The 14,664-nt window shown below is 40.7% G+C and overlaps 1 protein-coding gene across 4 annotated transcripts; it reads right to left on the bottom strand.

Annotated features, from left to right (window-relative positions):
- Positions 1-4,999: 4,999 nt before the first annotated feature.
- LOC131251723 (guanine nucleotide-binding protein subunit gamma 4-like) lies at positions 5,000-11,696 on the bottom strand. Of its 4 annotated transcripts, XM_058252633.1 has the most exons (6): positions 11,181-11,685; positions 8,583-8,635; positions 8,050-8,094; positions 7,926-7,970; positions 6,947-7,048; positions 5,000-5,408 (listed from the first exon to the last, which is right to left on the bottom strand). In XM_058252633.1, the coding sequence occupies exons 1-6, from the start codon at positions 11,295-11,297 to the stop codon at positions 5,021-5,023; spliced, it is 750 nt and encodes a 249-aa protein (XP_058108616.1). In that variant the 5' UTR covers positions 11,298-11,685; the 3' UTR covers positions 5,000-5,020. The 4 variants fall into 4 exon arrangements, with proteins under 4 accessions (XP_058108616.1, XP_058108618.1, XP_058108617.1 ...); XM_058252635.1 differs by lacking the exon at positions 6,947-7,048 and having other exon boundaries at positions 11,181-11,693; XM_058252634.1 differs by lacking the exon at positions 8,050-8,094 and having other exon boundaries at positions 11,181-11,688.
- Positions 11,697-14,664: the final 2,968 nt, after the last annotated feature.

The raw sequence follows: 14,664 nt of genomic DNA, 5'->3' as shown, positions 1-14,664 counted from the left end.
TAAGCTTGAATTATAAATCCATGTGTGGGGCCACCTAGTATGATGTTTTAGTAACATCTAATCCGGCTATCATTTGTGTCCCCTAGTTTTCTCTTTGAAAAAAAAAAAAAAGAGTCAGGCTTGTACAAGACCCAGGTAGGGCACGCCACATGGAACAGTTGGAACATGGACTTTCAGATTATGTGGGGCCCACTGTGTTTTCTATATGTCATCTAATATATGTCATCTAATCTATTCAAAATATGCATCAGACGAGGATGAATGCATATCCAAAAAGATCAGGCCATTCCAAAAATCAGCGGGTCACCACACATGATTTTAGGGGTTTTATTACATGGTGTGGCCACCTGATATTTGGGTCAACCTCAGTTTTGGGATCCACCTAGAATAGGAGGGCGCACACATGATGGATGGATTGGATGTCATTAAAACGGTGGGCCCACCCATGTCAATTTGTAGATTAAGATAGTCCTAGATATGTTTGCAGTGGATCGTAATTATAACTATAATAATGGTTGATGCTGAGAAACGCCTACCTACTACCGATGCTCTCTACCATGCATTTTACACCAGGGAATTTGCAGCAAACAGCATCTGGTGGAGAATAGAAAAAAGTTTGTTCATCATAAGGTGGGTCCCACATTGGATGTGCTCAAAACCCAAAAACCTGATCAATTCATCCTAACCATCCTACTCACGCCTGCAACATGGACGGTTAAGATCGACAAGGCAACAGTGGGTCCCACCTGAGGGATGCGGTTTGCTTACTGAGTAAGTAAACTCTGTGGGGTCCACCATGATGTATGTGTCTTATCCATGCTGTCCATCCATTTTTCCAGCTAATTTCACCGTATGAGCCCAAAATTGAAGCATATACAAAGCTCAAGTGGACCACACCCCAGAAGAAACTAGTGAGGATAATGACATCTGACATCTACCATTGAAAGCTTCCTACTCAAATCCACGCTGCCGAACGAACCCTGTCGAAACAAATGAACGGTATGGATTTTATGCACAAAAAGGTTGGTTAGCATGCCAAGCATTTTCCCAGAAAGTGATTGGACTGCGTATGTGTTGGTCAAAATTTTATATTCAAGGTGGTCTCAAGTCCGTCCAAGTGGTTGGACCACAAGATACAGTCCACCCACTTTGTGGGTGACTTCCAGCCTGTTTAAGTGCAGATGAGATCCAACCCTTCCAATGGGTTGGCCCCTCCATGAGGATTACCTTCTGCAGAATTCAGCCCTATCTACCATCAAATAGGACAGGCCATGCAAAAAAAAAAAAAAAAGAAGAAGTGCAGCTATTGATAAATAAGCAAAATACATGTGTGGTCCAATCAATGAGCCGACATAGTCCATACGATAGATTTTTGCACAAGGTTGTCCTTGTTATGGGATCAACCCACTGGATCGGTTCAAGGTTCTAAGTTATCTATTGGGTGGACCCTAACTTGTAGTCCAACCGGTTGGACTTTAGATATTTTTCTTCTGTATATCTTGAGCTTTGTAACCTTTGTTTATACTTTATATTAGCGAGTATTGCACGTGCAATTCACGTGGATGGTAGGGAAGGGAAAACATGGCTTGACCACACACACACTTAGATTTAACGTTTCAGATCTGAGATGCCTTGTAGCTGATGGAGGGGTGACAACCTCCGACCAGCGCACCTAAATTTTGAGGTGTGATTTCAGCCCATGGATACCCACTGCACCCGACCTGACTCGGTACTTGTGACCAGGTCGAACTCGATCTGGATTAGTCCAGGCCAGACTCAGACTCAGATCAGGTCAGGCATGCTGGATTTGGTACCAAGTCGGGTCGAGTTCGAGTTAGGTCTATTTCAAAATCGGATTGAGTTGGGTCAGCCCTAACTCGGTCTGGCTCAACTCGATGTCCCAGCTCTATAAATGAGTCACACCGACGCTGGAGTTGAGAAACAGAGGGCTTACACGGGATGACTCACCAGCTAGTCCACAGACTAACTTGGAATGGACGAGTCATCCCGAGTTGACTCACCTGACTCGTTTTCTTTATCAGCTTCGAGGGTATCAAAACCTACTCATTATTTTCTTCCGGTTTCTCATCTCTTTTTTCGCCACATTTGATATTTAAAATTCCAACAACATTGGACGACTTCATTAGCAAGAAATCAAAGAAAACAACAACCTATTGCCGGAACTAAGCAGAATTTAGGAAAAGTTGGGTTTTGAAGAAAAAAAACTTCTTTTCTTTTTTTTTCTTTTTTTTTTGTAGGGAATCAAACTGAGTATAGATCCATCGATTTAAAGCTCAAAGCATTTTTTGTTGATTTTTATGACATTTGAAGATTAAAACATAATGGAAATGTCATTTTTTAAAATTTTCTTTAATTCGGTTAACATGTTTTATTAATAATAGTTTTCTTAACCTTTTCAAAAATGAGATCAACCAAGTTTTAATCTTTTGATATTACAATCACCTATAATTTAATACTTTAAAAAAAAATCGTAATTAAAAATAGTGAAATTAAAAATAATATAATCCCCATTTTAAATATACATTAAACATAATGTAACTTAAAAAGTTGGCTAAACCCAATTTCCTATTCTTTTCACCTAAGTTGTACCTGACTCATCTGAAAGGACTCGCTCGATCCAGAAACGAGCCACTGAGTCCAAATTAAAAAAAAAAATAAAATCATGCAAATCTAATAGAGTGCAGCTACAGTCACGTATGTGCTCAGCGCAAAGAGGAAGAAAGGTGCCCAAAACCAATGTTGAATGATCCATCCTGACGCTTTCTAATTTTGTAGCCCACTCAAGTTCTAAATCTACCTCATTTTTGGGTGAATCTCCTAACATGAGCCATGCAACAGAGTACAAAGTGGATGTAACACAGTCATTGCAATGGCCCCATAGAGCATCGATTGTACAGGCTCCCTAATATTTCTTTGTTGGTGTGTGCTACACACAGATGTGGGAATGGGCTCCTCGCATCAAAGAATTGAAATGACATGAATGCCATTGGTTGAGGGCCAAACACATCCAATTTTCCGTCTAAACTAAAAAGTTTAGGCGGTAAAATTGGCCAAATGATACTCGCATTATATATAGTAGAGATACAATCCATACACATCCGTGATGAATATAGCCTCCTTACTCCGTTTTCTTCAATTGTGTTTCCTTTCCCTCAGTAGGAATTGTTGTCAGGTACCCAAGATAACTGACAGGTTTACACAGATCTAGATCTTAAAACCGACTCAACTAGAAAGTGAGACACAGGCACTTAGAAATTGTATGGCATACACTAACTCAAATTAAACCAACTTGTTGAAACTACCAGTGCTGTCTCACAATCCCAAAACCAGATTGATTTAACAATCCTAATCTCTGATTATTGGACACTTGTTTGTTGAAATAAGACCATTGGATATTTTTCATTCTTAACCAGCCAACAAATGGCCACCAACCTGATAGTCAGATAATCAAATAAGCATAAATTTTGGTTCATGATTTATCTAAACTAGGACCCATAACTTGGACAGTTTACTTTCAATTACTTGCATGCCACATGTACAATTTCTAAGTAGTGATTAAGTGCCTGAGTATCATCCATCACACTCCACTGTGAGTATTAAAGTTTTTTTCTCATCTAAACGCATGTTCATCATCATCATCATCATCATCTAAGCCTTATCATGACTAATTGGGTCGGATACACCAATGCTATTCCTCCATGTCATTCTATCAAGGACCATATCCTCAGTTAAAGCATAGTACATTAAATCTTTTCTTACTTACCTCCACCCACATCCTTTTGGGCCTTTTCCTTCCCTTTTAGAGCCTTTAACTTGAACCCACCCACTTCTAACCAGTGTATTATTTGTCTCCATTTAATAGATATCAAAAGATACCCAATTAGTATTTAATATTAATATTACATTAATATGATCAATACTTACTAATGGCACATCTCTCCATGTGTTTCCTAAGACCTTACGGGTACCCAACGGATACCCTAACCCCACCATATTCAGGTCCGGTATGTTGAATATGGTACCTAAACCCGGACCAGAAAAGACCCTAACCCTAACCCCTAGGCAGGTCAGATATGGTTACACCAGAACCCCACCCGAACTCACTAGCAGCCCTATTTATAGGTGCCGTGCCACTGGAGTCGAGGATTACATCCTAAAACTGCTTCATGCAAGTGATACACAGAGGTTGAGAAGCTGATAAAAAATGATTAAAAAAAACCAGCCAAAAAGAGGGAGGTGCTACTCAATAGAATACCAAAGAGTAATGGATCAGAAAGGCATCCTGGCTTGCCACAGTCACATAATTGGATTCTGTTAACAATGGAGGCTGGAAGTACCATGATGGTTCCCTTTGAGGATCAAACCTAACAAAAATGGAATTTTCCGTGCCTTTTTTTTTTCCTTTGCCATACAATATTTGCTAACAATGGCCAGAAAAACCTAATCAATTGTCATTTATGCAGTTTTATTCCCAAAAGCTCATGTTCCAAACTAGCATAATGAATGATTTGGGCACACTGCTTTTACAGAGGCCTAAGAAGACTTACAGTTTGTTGAGACTCCCATTACTGTTTGGGGGGCCCATGATTCAGCAATCTGGACAGTTCCAGTGGCACCCACTTCGTATGTCCATGCCTGAAATTACATGTTGGAAGATCATAACCGTTCAATCTAATGGTCTTTTTTACATCGGGTTTGAGCCCCGTGTATGTATCAAAAAAGGTGAGCTTTTTTAACGTTAAATGTGGACCATTGCCATTTGCATAACTATTTATTTGTAGGCATCCAATAGAAGGGTTAGGATCTTCCTATCAGGAGATATTTTCGGGGCAATCCACATCCACAACAGGTCTACCAATCAACAATCCGGATAAACCATGGGACCCACATTTATGGAACTGCAGAACTCAGCAATCACATGTGCATGAATTCACAGTTCAATATAATAAACATGGCATATGAAAAAGAACAAGAAACCTAGAGGAACATCACCACATATCTAGAAACATAGACAACATGGGATACAGCAGTTACGAGTACATTTTGGGCAACAGCATACCTTTGTACATTTTGGGCAACAGCATACCTTCGTACATTTCGGGCAAGACCATTCGCAGCTGCAAGAGCAGTCAGGACAAGATAGCCTTGGAAGGATGCAACATGACGTCCAACACTTCTCCAAGCAGCTGCAGCTGCAGCAGCAGGGGCGGCAGTGGCAGCGGCAACGGCAGCGGCAGCGGCAGCAATGGGGAAGACTGCGGCAATCGGGAAGACGGCAGCAGCACTTGCAGTATCTTGCTGGATCGCACGTGCAGGCTGGCCATTTGAGATGGAAAGTGCATCCACTGAAGCAGCATAGCCATGAGAGGTTGAAGCATGATTTCATCCTGCCCAGCAAAGGTAGTTGAGATTAATAGCATGATTGTCAGGCTAACGGCGGCAGTTACCTTGAGCTTAAAAAAATTGAAACAACATTGCTAGTATGGGAGCAATATATTTCTTGCATTTCCATTGGTGGAAGACATGGGACCCACTTGAAAAATGATTGGACCCTCCATTTTTTTATAGGCTGGCCCCCAGTTGCAGACACCAATAGGAGGACATAAAAGGATATCAACCAATCCCAGGGGCCATAGGGCAAAAGGGTAAATACTGCAATATTCATCCCATCATAAACTGCAATATATATATATATATATATATATATATATATATATATATATATATATATATATATATATATATATATATATATATATATATAGGGAAAAGGTACTATGCGCTCGACCTCACGAGTCTGTCCCATGAGGTCGAGCTATATATATATATATATATATATATATATAGGGAAAAGGTACTATGCGCTCGACCTCACGAGTCTGTCCCATGAGGTCGAGCTGTGTGGGCCCCCACCGTGATGCATTTCGAACATCTACCCCATCAGTCAGATGCACCATTCCATCGTGGGCCTAGGTCTCAAAAATCAAGTCAATCCGTGACTTGTGTAGGCCACACCACATACAGAAGTGGAGAGGGGCCGTGCACCATTAAAACATTCATAACCATTTTTTGGGCCCACCAAGATGTGGTTTGCAAATCCAGACCATCCATTATGTGTGTCCCACTTGGATGAGGGTTCAGATCAAGTTTCAGACGCATGCAAATTTCAGGTGGGCCCCACCAAGTGCTTTTATATGTTTTAACAGTGTCTTCACATGATTTTAGATGGTATGGCCCACCTGAGTTCCGTATACGGCTGATTTTTGGGATATCCCATAATTTAAAGGGGACCCATCAAATGCACGGTGTTGATGGTCGATACGCATCACGGTGGGGCCCACACAGCTTGACCACACAGGAGCTTATCGTGAGGTCGAGCGCATAGTACCTTTTCCCATATATATATATATATATTTCTCAAGAGCTGTTTTTCCATTTGCACTTGTTTTTTGAATACTGCAATATTTATTTCTAGGTGTTTGTTTTTTAACGATCAGATTAACCGCTCTTTTGGTTGAAAAAACAAATACCAAAGTATCACCCCAAACCGAATGGCCCCTTAAGCAAAACTGAAATTGTTTTTGAAGAGACGAGAAAGGCACTTGTCACATTGGACATCTGAACATTAGGTAGTTAAAGATGTAGGGGAGAGGGATAGAAGGGAAGCACTGTCATTGTGGGCATGGTCCTCAAAGAGAAAGTCCATTGCCAGAATACAAGGCATGATAGCCCGAGATGAGGCAGAAGAAAGAAAGAAAAAAAAAAAGAATAATAAAAGGGGTGGTCACCAGGTGAGTTATTGTGCTTGCCCAACATATCAAATGGTGCAAGCCACATCACTAAGTGGTTGATCAAATGGATCCCAGTTGGCTTTCACACGACAGGTAATTGCAGAGGGCATGCGCAACAAAGGTGAGGCTGTTACCTCTTCAGTGTGGGCCAGCATGTACACGATGGATCATTTTGTTGACTTTGTGCAACCAGGGTCCCAACATATGTGAGGACTGGATTTGATGAGTGTCCACAACTGCGAATAGGTCAGAGGACCAGATTTGGCTCAGATAAAAATTAATACATTAATTAATTTAAAATAAATAAAAAAACATGTTGCTGTGCATCATCACCCTTTCAACATATGTGACTTTGTTAGTAGCAATGATAAGACATACATTCAAATATTTACATCCTACATGCGCATGATATTCCAAAGGATCTTATATCGTTCAAAGAAACTAAATCTGATATTTTGCATGGTTTTTTATGAACAGCTTACAGCTCAATGGTCAATACTTCGACCAACACCAACAACTGTGTAAGGAATACCATCACTAGATCTACGAATCAAGTTATATTTTTCTGTTAATCAAGTGAATGAAAGAGAACAAAAAAAAAAAAAAAAAGAATGTCGCATCAAGACAGCAGTTGGATTTTTAATTCCACATTGAAAGCATAGAGGTAAGATCATTGGAATTAACTAGATTGCAAATGGAAAGATGAAACTTCTAGATCAAGGTATAAAATATTGTCCGAAACTGGTACTTGTCACATGATACCTACCAGTATCATCCATGAACGATACGGGTTTATCTGCCCAAAACAGTCCAATACAGGGCGATACATAAGGGTATCAGTGTGAATGGTATGTGGCATAACAGAACGACATTAAACATTGCCATAGATACATTCAACAAAATTATTACAAATATTTCAATGCAAATTAGAAAAGATTTTACCATTATAGTAGTAGAAATTTCATTTCCTTCATGATGATACAAGAAATATGCAAGAAGTTTTTTATCCACACATTAAAGGAACCATGGGCACTATAACAGAAATGTTTGCTTTCCAAAGGTATCAAAAAGCAAGACGAGTAAAAGAAGGCTTGGAAGTTAATAGGAAAGTACCGGAGCCACTTGCAGATACGAAACGATCTGTGGAACTTCTGATTTCTGCTCAACAGAGAAAACCATAAAGATTTGAAAATGTTACAAGATTGCAAAAGTAAAGGTTGATGTCAAAGAATCATACAGAGGTATCAACGGATCTGGGTTTGTTACAACGAAATCATCGACCCTGCCAAAAGAATCATGTTCCATCATTTCCATAAGACAGATAAAGTGGTTTGCTAGCCTCACACGCAGTACACATGCCAACCTGCTAGATGCATGTAACATCTGCAGGAGGATAGCACAGGTCCCACCATTAAGCTAACCTGCCGCAAAAATCAGACTTGTCCACTCAACAGGTGGTCACAATGGGCAATTTACAAAAACTAGTCAATCAGCTGGATGAATGGACTGGCCTGATTTCTGCACCAGCTGTTCTTCGAAGTGGGGCATACATATTCACAACTCAGATGTCTCACACACCTGCCAGGTTGGCATGTGTGCTGTGCATGGGGGTGTCAAACCTCATGGATAAACGAATTTTAATTACTTGAATTTTCAAATAATGCCATAGTTAGGAGAACACATAGTTGCTTAACAGGGATGGAAAATTCTTTTACATAGATATGGGAAACTGGGTACTGTATAAATAAAGCAGTAAATTATCAAGCATACTCTTTACAGCATCTAGAAGCAGGTTGAAGGCCTTCAAGTGATTGCAACTCCTCCTGCATGCATTGAAACCATGTTTAAGTTCCTACTTTCCAAAAGGAAGAAAAGATAGAAATGAGTGAAATTCACTATTTTAATATGTTAGCTCTCTACATGCTCGAGTAGGTAATGTGGTGCTGAAATTGATAACACAAATCACCAAAAGGGCTTATATTTAACTGAATTTGCAGATGCCTTCTATCTTTATAAGGAGAATACTGAAGCAACTCTCACCAGGAGAAGCACAAGAGGCAATTCACAGCACACATGCCAACATGCCACGTGTAAGGATTGCAGACATCTCATAAGATTGTGGGCACCATGTATGTACCCTATTGCCTGACAATCAAGAGGTTCCACTCATCAGGTAGGCCACAATTATGAGCTGAATATAGACCATAGATCATTTTTTTTTTTTGTTTTTTTCGGGGGGTTTGTTCTAACCTTCTGTTTTTCTGGTACATGTGTGTCTCACCTGATAAGTGGACAAGCCTAATTTCTGGGAGAGGAGCTTTGCTAAGCACACGTGTATGCAATTCATCCCATGTACGCACCACACATGCCGGCAAGGCACATAGGTGCGAGATCCAATCCATCCAGGTTGGTCCAACCTTCTACATGTTTTCCTCCAAAACAAATCTGGTCCACTAAGTATCTGGGCACCAATATTGGAAACAGGTGGATGGGTTAGAAAGCTTCAGCCAAGTTTTTCTGAGCTGTAATCTGACCTTCTGTTTTTCTCATACATGTGCGTCTCTCACCTGATTTCTGGGAGAGAAGCTTTGCTAAGCACACGTGTGTGCAATTCAGCTCATGTAGACCCCACACATGTGCCAGCAAGGCACATAGGTGCGAGATCCAATCCATCCTTCAGGTTGGTCCGACCTTCTACATGTTTTCCCCCAAAACAAATTTGGTCCACTCAGTATCTGGGCACCAATATTGGAAACAGGTGGATGGGTTAGAAAGCTTCAGCCAAGTTTTTCTGAGCTGTAAATTTGTTTTGCAAACTGTGGCCCATCTGACCAGTAGATCAACCTAATTCTTGGTCTAGGGCATCAATATTGCCGTGCGATTCTGATGGATGGATTGGATCTTGAACCTATCTGCCATGCTAGCACATGCATAGCGGTGTACATGAGCTTTGTTGCACATGCATGTGGACTTAGTAAAGCTCCCTCGAGCACGGCATGTTTACTCTGGCTTCTACATGATGACAGTCATCCTCATCTCTCACTCATGTGCCATACTTTCACATGTTACCTGAATTGCTTCCATCACCTGGGGGAAGCAGTCCTTAACTCCTTGTACATTCCAGTAAAGAATCACTTTCAGCAGCTGAGATTGAATCAGTCCAACATTCCAGGCTTCCAGCAAGAGCCCTGCTGAGGCTACTTGTGAGTGCCAACATGCAACATGCGTGCCAGAACCAGGATTTTCATCATGTCTACCTCAACACATATGTACAGTGGCCCAGAAATCAGGTGGTTCCAGCCAATGGGTGGGCCACACATGCATTTAAATGCGAACAGCTGGTCAATTGATGTGAACCATTGGTCAAATTCTTTTAGAAAATCGCATCTCTTCAAACAAGTGCCACCCACCTGATGGCCCAACCAACCAATTTTCAGGCCACAAACAGTGGGGACCAGGTGATGAATGGCCGAATTGACACTTGTGGGGAACTTGGATTCAAAATACCTCTGCGAGTAGCAGTCACATCTCTCTTCCAGCGAATTTCACTACTGGAAACCCTAGTGTCCAGAAGATTTCCACTACAAAACCTAACGCAACATGAAGCATATGATCCTCAAACAGGGGCTATGTACAGTAGACTTGGCTTTTCAGTTTATACAAGTGGGACCCATGATTCACAGATCTAGACCATTGACTAGTCGTACCTCACCATGGATGGACCATACCAGGAAAATTCCCACAACAGCATAGAGACAATTGAGAAGAGAAATGCATTCAATAGAGAACAAGGGGCTCAAGACTATTGCCAAGGGTCATGCAACCTGGCAATCTGGTCCATCCACAGTAGGCACAGCTGATCAATGGTCTGGATCACTAAATCATGGGCCCCACTTGTACAAACTACGAAAACCGTCCAATGGAGAGCCATACACTTCATTGATAGGGCAAATCTTAGTTAATTGGGATAATTCTCTATGTTAATCTGTTCTGCTTCTTAGAAAACCCTCATCCTGAACTCCCAATAGATTGAAAAGCAGAGCCTTCTCCCAAACCCACTACCAGAACAGGAAACAGAACCAGAAAAAACAGCAAAGAAAGAAAAGAAATCAGATAGACGGACGGCTACAAACTATGAGGGTAGTACACTACATCAATGTGGCATATCTTAACAGGATTAAGCTAATTGGGGATAATTCTCTATTTGAATCTGTTTTGATTCTTAGAAAACCCGATACCGAACTCCCTATAGATAAGAAAAACAAAGCATTTTCCCAAATTCATCACCAGAACAGAAATCACAACTACAGAACAGTAAGAAACGAAACAGAAGAAATCCAAGAAAGACAGACGGATCGATGGACTCACCTCCAGGAATCCGATCTCGCGGTTCAACACCTGCAGCTCCGCCTGCTTCCGGTGCTTCCCGTACAGATCCGGGTACCTCGGCGGCGACCTGGGGGTAGGTGCCGGCAATGTCGTCATCGGCCTTAGCAGCCGCTAGAAGAGTCAGCGGACGGTCGGGATCAGACGATCGAGAGAAGATGAAACGAGAAGGAGAAGATTCGAGAGAGAGAGAGAGGAATAGGAGTTGTTAGGGTATTTGAGAGAGTGACAGAGGTTTGAGTACTGCTGCAGCTATTGCTGTGATTGTAGATGACGCTGCAGAGAGCAGCGAGCGGCAGCATATGAATGCCTTCATTTAAGTGAGATTCCTGGCAACAGCAGCGGCAGGACGTTGTAGCTGTTGTTGTGGTTGTTGGAGTGGAGACTCTACTGATGAGTTCGCCGCTGTGGCTGCTGCTGTCGCTGCTGCAGCCCATTCTACGTATCTCGAGCTAAAAAGAGGAGAGAGAGAGTCGATTCGACGCGCGCCTTTTAACTTAAAAGGAAGGGTTTTTACTTTTGAATGAAACCGTACCAGAAGTGCAGCAGAGATCCGCAGAGGCGCGGCCGTGCGAGTAATAGTTAAAGGAGGATATGCTAAAAGTGTACTCGCTCGAGTGCACTCGCATTTCACATGTGTAAAACTGACATACGTGTTTCACATGAAGCCTCTTATCAGACCAATCCGATTAATTTTTAGACACGTATGTACACATAATTTGACTTTTTTTGATAGGTTTTCCTCGAATACATAGTAAGGACTGAGGTGTTAGGGGACGCCATTTGGGTACTACCCCACTAGGACTTAGAGTCGAGGGGCTCTGTGGGGCCTAACCATAATGTATATGTTTTATCCCCATCATCCATACATTTTGAAATATCAATTTAGGGCATGAGTCTAAAAATTAGGCAGATTGAAGGCTCAAGCGGACCACACCATAAGAAGAAGTGAGGATTGAAAGCCCACCGATGAAAATTTTTCTTAGGAGCTACGGAAGTTTTAGATCCCTTCACCCATGTCTATATAACCTTAAGATGCGCCTCCAGAAGTTTTCAACCGCAGTATTTCAATCCCCATTTCTTCTTCTGGTGTGGTCCACGTGAACCTTCAATTTATCTCTTTTTAAGCTCGTGCCCTAAAATGATTTATCAAAGCGCATAGATGGCATAGATAAAACGTATACATCAAAATGGGCCCCATAGAGCCCCCTGCAGCACCGTTGTCTCTATCCATCACGCAGGACTAGCTTTTTTAGTTGGGCTCCTTTTATTTTTAATGGTCCAAATAGTATTATTGGATTGGAATCTAAAAGTACTTGGTGGAGCCCATCTTAATTTTGAAATGGCCTGAAATAATGACGCAGGCCCATGTGAAAGTGAAATACAAACAATGGATTGAGCAACCCTTAGAGGGGGACGAAAAAAAAATATATATTGTATAAAATAATTCAACCCTTAAATTATATAAGGGCTGTGATAATAATTCATGTTTAAAGCTAATGAGACAAATCAGCCAAAAGGTTGAAATGATTCAATTGAGAGCCTTTTATTTGTTGATTTCCACCATACAAAGTCAGGCTTTTCATATAAAAAGTTTGGATTATTGAGAGATGATCAATTTCGCCTTGGGCCTGTTTGGCCGGACCGATCCCACGGTATTAGGTGGGATGGGATTAAAAAAAAACATCATTATTACCCATGGCAGGGACTGTCCCTGTTTCCGTGGGATAAGCTTAATTCCCTTTTTAGTTTGTAATATGGTGGTACATTGAAAGGATATACCCACCATCATTTGAAACTATTGACAATAACACACATGTGTTATATCTAAACCATTCATTTGTTTTGTAACCTCATTTTATAGCATGGGCCTAAAATTGAGGCAGATCCAAAACTTATGTGACCCGAAAGAAGTTTTCAACGGTAAGTATTCAATCCCCATTGCTTTCTATGGTGGGGTCCACTTGAGCTTTAGATCTACTGGATTTTTCGTTCATGCTCTAAAATGATCTCAAAAAATGGATGGACGGTGTGGATATAGCCCACACATCATGGTGGGACCTAAACAACTTACTAACATTAAGTGATATTAGCACGGACCCGATACAATTCCATCCAGCCAACTTCCAAGCTTTTCCACTCTTCCCAAACATGGAGTGGAATTGGCACAGGACCGGATGCAATTCTATCCCACCTAAGACCATCTAATCCAGCCGGCCAAACAGGCCCGTAGTGTTTGAGATTGCATGGTAGAACCTCCATGATGTATGTTAAACATTCACACCATTAATTACATGCATCTTTTCATGGTGGGCCACGTACCTAAAAATTATACATGTCCATGGCTTTAGTGGGCCACACCATAGACAATAGTTGAGAGTGGATGCCCAACCATTGAAATATTCCTGATTGTTTGTAGGCCATTGAGATATGGTTCAAACATCCAAACATATCCATTGTTTGTATTCAAAGGATACACCATTATTTTAGTCCATTTAAAAACTCAAGTGCGCCTAGTGACTATTTTTGAATGTTTTAGGCATGATTTCACATTATTTCTAATCGTGTGGTGTACCTAAGTTTTGGAGATGACTGGCTTTAAGGACACCCTATAACTTGGATGGGGACCAACCAGATGCATGGTATGAATGTTGACACACATCATAGTCCAGCTCTCAAAGCTCAACCTCTGTGGATTTTTACAAGAGAAATCTTAGTAAATCTTAAATTTACCTAAGATTCCTTCACCAAACAGAATACTTTATAATGCATTTTGAGAAAAATTTACCAAAGTGTCCTTGTGTATTGCTTTCTTTGAAAGTTAAAAAAGTTACAAATTTCTTAAGCCCATGTGGGATCTGTACAACATCGAATCAATCAAGCATAAGGATCCAATCATTATAATCACAATGATCGAAAATCTTTCTAATTAAATCACCGAAATATAGTGCACATGCATTTTGATGTTTTTAAGTGATATAAATTTTTCTAATATAAATTACTCGTAATGGTTACCTTTGAGGGAAAATGTAGAGCTGATCATACCTCGATAACCAAGACTGCATTAGTAGGTCCCATAATGATACTCACATGTTTGATCCACATTGTCCATCCATTTTTACTGTCATTTTAGAGCATGAGCCCAAAAATAAGGTAAATTGTGAGCTCAAGTGAACTACATTTGCAATATAGAGATAATAACGTCAACTACTAACAGTAAAAATTTGTGTAGGCCTCAAAGTGATGTGTATCTGTCATCCAACCTATTCATAAGGTTAGAAAAACTATGAAAAATCAAAATATACAGGAAGTTTTCAACAACAAGCATTAGATTCTCACTCTAGTTTGTGGTGTGCTCAAAGTGTACTTTTGGTTTGCCTTTTTTTTATTTCCTTTTCTTCATTCTCATGCATAAAATGAGCTGATAAAACAGATAGACAGCATGGATCAAGTAAATACTTCATGA

The sequence above is a fragment of the Magnolia sinica genome, chromosome 7 (genome assembly GCF_029962835.1).
Source record: "Magnolia sinica isolate HGM2019 chromosome 7, MsV1, whole genome shotgun sequence".
Taxonomy (NCBI): Eukaryota; Viridiplantae; Streptophyta; class Magnoliopsida; order Magnoliales; family Magnoliaceae; genus Magnolia; species Magnolia sinica.
The sequence above is the reverse complement of the archived record's forward strand: the minus strand, read 5'-3'. Positions and strand labels throughout refer to the sequence as shown.

Bases quoted from the DNA above. Each gene is read 5' to 3' on its own strand.
- LOC131251723 (XM_058252633.1), bottom strand. From the start codon at position 11,297: ATGACGACATTGCCGGCACCTACCCCCAGGTCGCCGCCGAGGTACCCG. The intron at 8,636-11,180 runs GTGAGTCCATCG...CAATGCATGCAG, and splicing joins GCGAGATCGGATTCCTGGAG to GAGGAGTTGCAATCACTTGA. The intron at 7,971-8,049 runs GTATGATTCTTT...TCTGTTGAGCAG, and splicing joins CCAGATCCGTTGATACCTCT to AAATCAGAAGTTCCACAGAT.